At 35.5% G+C, this 7,140-nt stretch overlaps 1 protein-coding gene across 1 annotated transcript; it reads left to right on the forward strand.

The window, feature by feature from the left end:
- The first annotated feature begins 261 nt into the window (after positions 1 to 261).
- LOC131602875 (FCS-Like Zinc finger 15-like) lies at positions 262 to 1,047 on the forward strand. Its single transcript, XM_058875092.1, has 2 exons — positions 262 to 565; positions 705 to 1,047. The coding sequence occupies exons 1-2, from the start codon at positions 336 to 338 to the stop codon at positions 793 to 795; spliced, it is 321 nt and encodes a 106-aa protein (XP_058731075.1). The 5' UTR covers positions 262 to 335; the 3' UTR covers positions 796 to 1,047.
- Positions 1,048 to 7,140: the final 6,093 nt, after the last annotated feature.

A 7,140-nucleotide genomic window follows, 5' to 3' on the forward strand; every position in this document is an offset into this window, starting at 1 on the left:
TCAGAAAACCTCACACAAAAGTTAAACACCACTGACCACTACTCACTCATTCATTCTTTTTAACCATCACAAAGCCAAAATAACTGCTACACCACTACACGACAAAAAACCCTCTCAACGTGGCACTTATACACCAAAAACAGTCAAAAATCTCTGTCCTTTATTACTCCTCCTCATAGCTGTAGCGGGCCCCACCATAACTCTCTTTTTGTACTATTCATTTTCTTCTCCTTCTTTTTTCCTATTTATGTTATTACCTTTCTCCAACGTTATTCATTCGCCACCAACAATTTAATAGTGACACCACAGCAACAACAAATTTCAGAGAATGAAATATGGTTGGTCTTGGTGTAGTTCTGGAAGAAGCTGAATCGACGAAAAACCACACTATCAACAACAACAACAATAATAACAGTCTTCAAGTTATTAACAAAACTACCATGATGCTTGGCACAACCAAAACCAACAACAAACGTTCCAATCCGTTTAAGGTTTCATCTTTTCTTAACCAATGTTTCCTATGTAACAAGAAACTCTTGCCTGAAAAAGATATCTACATGTACAAGTAAGTTCCTAGAACCATCATGCATTATTCTTTTCCTCGTACATTGGTTCCTTGTATAGATCTTATACACAAAAAAATCCAGATATTTTTATGTTAATTTATTTATATTTATAGAACATTATTTATTTATTTATTGCAGAGGAGACAGAGCCTTTTGTAGTGTGGATTGTAGGTGCAAGCACATTTTAACAGACGAGGAAGAAGCTATTGAGAAACAGAAATGTTCTTAGGATTCTTAGAGTTTTTTTTTTTTTTAATAAATTGGTGAATTTTTTGTTTTGGGAAATTATGTTATTCCAGTTTTACCCCTGGTTTAATTTTGTAATGACCTTATGATCCTTTGTTATTTATTTTGCTTCCTAGTATGAAGCCAAAGTATCCTTTCAGCTTTTAATTATTTTTGGGTCCATCTATTGTAAGATGAGGGGCTTTCTCTATGATGGTGGTGGTTCTTGACTTCTTTCTTGCTATGCTTTTAACTCTTTTTTAGGTCTAGTTATGCTTTCACCTTTTTTTAGTACAATTTATGCTTTTACTTTATTGTCTAAAAATCATAGAGAAATGTTGGTTTTATAGTGTTTTTATTTAGTTTATTGTGTTAATTGTGATTAGTGGTTTATTAGTTGGATTTAATACTAATTATTCCTTGGTAATGTTATGGTCGGTTGTCCATTAGTTAAATAAAATATTGACAGTTGTGCCAATGGAACACTTTTATGACATTTGGATCACAGTTTAGGAGCAGGAGCATGAGTAAATCTTAAAACTATTGTTTAGGGAAAGGAAAGAATATTGTAGTTTTTAGTGAAGTTTGTCTTACTTGTTTAAATTAATAATATTGTGTATGATTCTGTTTGAGAGATTCTCATGCATTCAGAATCAAGCAAAAACTATATGTTATGATTCAAAATGTAAGTATAGCATTTGTCAACAAAAAAGTTGAGTAAATTCTAATAAAATTTATCATAATGTTATAGCAGTAAAAAGAAATAATCACGAATAATATTCTCATTTACTAGAGTATCCTTTATAGGTGTATAAACATGACAAAATAAGTGTAAGTTTTGCTTCTTACATATGTCAAATTTTTTTGTTGGACTGAAATTTTGATTTGCATTTCCGCCTTTACATATAAATCACCAACTAGTGGGATTATGTATCATTTGTATGTGTATCCAGATGTGACATTTACTTATGTAGGTTTTAGTTTTAAAATGAAAATAAACTTCCTCAAAATGGAGTAGAATCTTCTTATTTGTAGAAAAAACTAATGAATTACTACCATGATGCATATATGTTTTCTTTTGAATTTCACAAGTTAACATTCTTTTTTGAATTTGAATTGGTTAAGAGATGATCTTTGATCATTGTCATGCTTAATCACTATTTGATTTGAGGAAGAAAGATGGTGATGATGAGGTGAAGAATATGATGAAAGGAAGAAGACAAATGAATGTTCTATATTAGATGATTAATGAATACAAACATAATTATGACTTGTATAGTTGGTGTTAGTGTAACTAACTTTCTAACCACCTTTAACTATCCTACTTATTACCCACCCCCCCCCCCCCCCCCACCCATACACACACAAAGTCATGGTGGTGTCATAGGCAGCACTTTGAGTTTGGAACGAAATTCAGTAAGCATGTATGCAAGCTCTGCATGTCATGGAATGTGTTGTATCTAAAACTACTTTACCACAACTCTTTCACGAACAAAGTGAATATCAAATTCAATATGTTTCGTTCTCGCATGTAGGATTGGATTATGCGATAGCATGACATCACTCAAGTTGTCACAAAGTAGCATGGGAGATGTGTACGGAATATGGAGTTCACCAAGTAGGGATTCAGACCATAGTAGCTCATAAGTCATGTGTTTAAGCGCACAATATTCTGCTTCAGTGTTGGATCATGTAAGTAAGGCTTGTTTCTTGAAACTCCATGAGACAAGGTTAGGGCCAAAGAATAAGTAAGATTCCGAGGTGAATCAGCGGTCATCTGGGTCACTTGCCCAGTTAAAATCGCTGTAAGAATGTAATGTGAATTGGTGTGAGGTTGTGGCTTGTATAAGCATCAGTCCATGTATTGTTGTGCCACTCAAGTAGCAAAGTATTCGCTTGACTGCAAACTAGTGCGAATCTAAGGGTTGTGCCATAAATTGACACGCCTTATTCACTACAAACGCAGTGTCAGGACGCGAAAAAATGAGGTATTGGGGGGCCTCAAATGTGGATCTGTAGAGAAATGAATCAGATACAGAGCCATGTTTGCTCAATTTACGCGTACTCATCATAGGGGTTTGTACTCCTTTAGCTCTAATCATGGTGACTTTGAAGAGTAAGTCATGAATGTATTTATTCTGGGTGAGTAACAAAAAGCCATCATCTTGCTTGTGCACTTTGACACCAAGGAAATATCGAGGATGCCCAAGTTGTTTGAGTGCAAACTTGTGGTCCAGCTTGGTAATAGCTCAAGAATTAGTATGAAGGATGGTCCAGCGACCAAATTATCATCAACATATACAATGGCTTATCGTGTAATATTGTTATGATTATACATGAATAATGAGTGATCACTGTGGCTCGAGGCAAAAACCAAATTGAATGAGAGCTTGATGCAGTTTTTCATACCAAGCACGTGGGCTTGCTTTAAGCCATAGGTTGCTTTATTGCAAATAAGTCAAGGATTATCTTTATCAAAACCTGGTGGTTGTTGCATATATACCTCTTCATACAAATCTCCATTGAGAAACACATTGTTGACATCGATTTGCTGAATATTCCACCTAAGTGTAATGGCTAGAGTTAAGATGGCATGAATGGTGGTGGGCTTAACTATAGGAGAAAATATTTCATGGAAGTCAAATCCCTCCCGCTGATGGAAGCCCTTAGAAACAAGTCATTCTTTATATTTGTCTATACTCCCATCTAGATTTTCCTTTATTTAAACACCCATCTTCAGCCAATGATCCTTCTATGAGGTGGTTATGTAGTGAAAACCCAAGTGTCATTCTTAAGAAGTGAGGCATACTCAGATTGCATAGCTTGTAACCATTCAGGACTTGCCATAGCTTGTTTAAAGGTAGTAAGTTCAGAGTGAACTAAATAGATTTTAGGCTTAGAGTTACTTGTTTTACCTTGTGTTAACATGGGATGCGAATTAGTCATAAGAGATACAACATTTTTGCTCGAGGTGCTATGAAATGAAGCAGACACAAACCCAGTTGTGCTATTTTGAACTTCATTGGAAGATGAAGTGTGCAAATGTGGATTTGGTACAGAGGTCACCAACTGTTCATGCACTTCAATATTTGCAGCTATGTCAGCAAGTGCTGACAAGGAAGTGTGTTGGGTCAGTGAAACATATGAAAATATATCTAGGGGATTTAGACACATTAAGTTCATGATGCTCAAGTCCTGGTAGAGAATATTGAACTATTAGGCCAGTACCTGGACTTGAGTGATCCTGATGGTTGATGCCATTAGTTGATGGCAGATGTTATGGCTTTCTTGTGGAGGCCTCGTTGTCACTGCTGATTGGAGCGGGCATGTACAACTCCATACTTTGCTATTGACCTGAAGATGAAGAAGCTGAAAGACCTATGGTGATGGATCCAAGATTAAAGGGAAATTATGCCTCATGAAAAACAACATCTTTAGAAAAAAATATTTTCCCTTCATGATTCAGACAGTTATGTCCTTTGTGTGTAGGAGATATTCCCAAGTAGACACATTTGGATCTTCTGAACTCAAGCTTATGCTTTTTGTAAGGCCTCAGGTGTGGATAATAAGCACAACCAAATACTCTAAGAGAGGTATAATCAGGTTTCTTGTTGTGCACTGTTGCTAAAGGTGATGAGAACCCTTGTAATGCATTGGTAGGCAATCTGTTGATTAGGTACACCATAGTAGTAAAAGTTATGATCCCTATATGTGATGGGCATAGCTGTATAAGCAAGTAATGTGAGCCCCAATTCCATAATGTGTCCATGTGTCCTCTCAACCTTGCCATTTTGGTGTGATGTGTGCGGGAAAGTTAGTCTATGCATGATGCCTTATTCATTAAGCAACCTGGTAAGAGGTTTGAACTCACCACCAAAGTCATACTGAACTACCTTGATCTTTCCCTTAAATTGATTAGCAACATATATTTGAAATAGATTGAAAGATGAGAGTGCAACACTTTTGTTTTTCAGGAAGTATATTCAAGTGTAACTTGAGTAGGCATTCACAAATGCACTATATTAATTATAACCATTGTGAGATGAGGTTGCAACAGGGCCCCATAAATTAGTAATGATGAGATCAAACAAATTATGATATTTGGTATTGGACAAAGGTGCATGTAACCTATGCGATTTACCAAGGAAACAAGATTCACAAAACTCAATGGACTTTTTACTATTGAATCGAATATTACGCATTTAAAATACACATTTCATGACATTAGTGTTAGCATGTCCTATCCTAGCATGACATTGAGCCATAAAACTAGAGTTTACATCATCTGTAGAAGACAAACATGAATTAACAAGAACAGTTCCTAAGGTGTTATTAACTACAGAATCCAAAGGACATGATTTGGAAGACACTTTGTCTCTTGACTGGTCTAAGGCAATTGTGGAGAAGTAATAGAGGCCACTTTCATCAAGCTTTCCTTCCAAGAGAACTTGATTAGATGTTTGGGATTTAACAAAGCAATGATTAGGATGAAACTCGAAGTACACTCTATTGTCCCTAGAAAACTTGGAGACATGTATTAAATTTCTAGTAATGTAAGGAACTGTTAGGAGTAAATTAATGGTAAATTCATGTGTTAATATAAGTAAATTTTGGTTTAAACTAATGCAAATTGTGATAGATCCATAGGTTTTTATGAAGAATTGAACTGAATAAGTTTAGTTCGTGTATAAAGCAAATCGAATCACTTGTGGGTGTTATTGTTGCAGGTTTAGAGCTGAACTGGAGCTTTAGGAGAACATGAAGAGGAAATAAAGCTGGAAGTCTCAAAGGCAAAGCAAAAAGTTGAAGTCTGACAAGGGCGCGCCGCGGGAGTTCTAGCCAGCGCCGCGCCAAAGTCTCTGTTTGGGAGCGCGCCGCGCCAATCCGATGCCGCGCCGCGGCCTCGGCGTTAAAAGCCCAAAACTTCTATTTAAAAAGCCCTAGCTTCCAAGAGAAAAAGAACTTGGTAGAGATCTTTTGTGAGCGAAATTCAGAGAGCAATCCTAATCCAGAACAGCAAACAACATCCGACGGAGAATTCAACATCAATTGAAGACATTCCCTTGATGAAGATGAATCCATCCATGAAACCTTGTGTGTTCTTCATGTCTATGGAAAGCTAAATCCCTCTTGTTGAGTCTAAGGTAGTAGTGAACCTATGAATATACAATACCATTGATTAATTCCTGTGAACAATTATTTGAATTCATTATCAATAAGAAACCTTGTTTTTATTCTTAAATTATCGTTGAATCTTTGATCGAAAGAAAGGATTCAACTTTTGCCCTAGGTTACTATATTGATTCAATTGCAATTTGCAGAGATGGAATTGTAATTGGGTTTTCATAATTATCGTTCTTAATTACTATTATCGTTATTGTGATTTGGAGAGATCGAATCTCATACCGGTAAAAGTTATCTAATTTGATTTGCAGACATGGAATCTTATTTGAGGATAAGTGAAGATAATGATTCAAAGGATTGTTCTATTGTGAATTAATTAATAATTGTATAGGATTAGGTTGATGAACCCTAAAGACTCAACATCTTTCTTTATTTGTTAACACAAAGTCCTTTACTCGCTTTTATTTTATTATTTGCTTTTGATATTATTATTAGTATAAAACAAACCAAACCAAATTTCTTAACTCAAAATAAACAACTATAGAACGGCAGTGATATTAACCAATCCCTGTGGATACGATATATTACAGAAAATATTTACCCACAAATACTTTCAACAAATTGGCGCCGTTGCCGGGGATTGGTGTCAATATTGCACGCATTGCAATAGTTCTTATTTTGAGTTTTAATTTTTATTTTTCTTATTTTAATTTTGATTTTTTGTATATAAATTTTTTTTTATCTTGTTATTTCACTTGTTTGCTAGTCTTGTAGATGTTTGTTTCTCAGAATGTTTGACCCACATATAAATGACGCGATTCATGCTCAAAACGAGATCCTTTTTCAACAAATGGAGTATCTCCTTCAAAGTGTATCACAGTTCACACCTCAAGTTAATGAGTTTTATGATAGCGGATGGGGCACACCGGAAGATACGATGGAGTATCATATGGCTAACCATGATTATCAACAACAAGCCTTTCAACCTTACACTCAACCGTCACCACAACAACAAGGAGGACAATCTAAGTTGGAAGAGACCATGAATCAGTTTATACAAATGTCAATGACAAATCAGCAACAAGGGCTTTCACATTATAATCAAGGTTATCAAAGTGGACCCTCTGAGTTAGAGGAAACCATGAATCAATTCATGCAACTCTCTTCAACCATTCAACAGAACTGAGAAATTCGAGATGCTCAACTTACCAAATTCTTAACCGAG

The sequence above is a fragment of the Vicia villosa genome, linkage group LG1 (assembly GCF_029867415.1).
Source record: "Vicia villosa cultivar HV-30 ecotype Madison, WI linkage group LG1, Vvil1.0, whole genome shotgun sequence".
Classification (NCBI taxonomy): domain Eukaryota; kingdom Viridiplantae; phylum Streptophyta; class Magnoliopsida; order Fabales; family Fabaceae; genus Vicia; species Vicia villosa.

Bases quoted from the DNA above. Each gene is read 5' to 3' on its own strand.
- LOC131602875 (XM_058875092.1), top strand. From the start codon at position 336: ATGGTTGGTCTTGGTGTAGTTCTGGAAGAAGCTGAATCGACGAAAAAC. The intron at 566-704 runs GTAAGTTCCTAG...TATTTATTGCAG, and splicing joins AAAGATATCTACATGTACAA to AGGAGACAGAGCCTTTTGTA.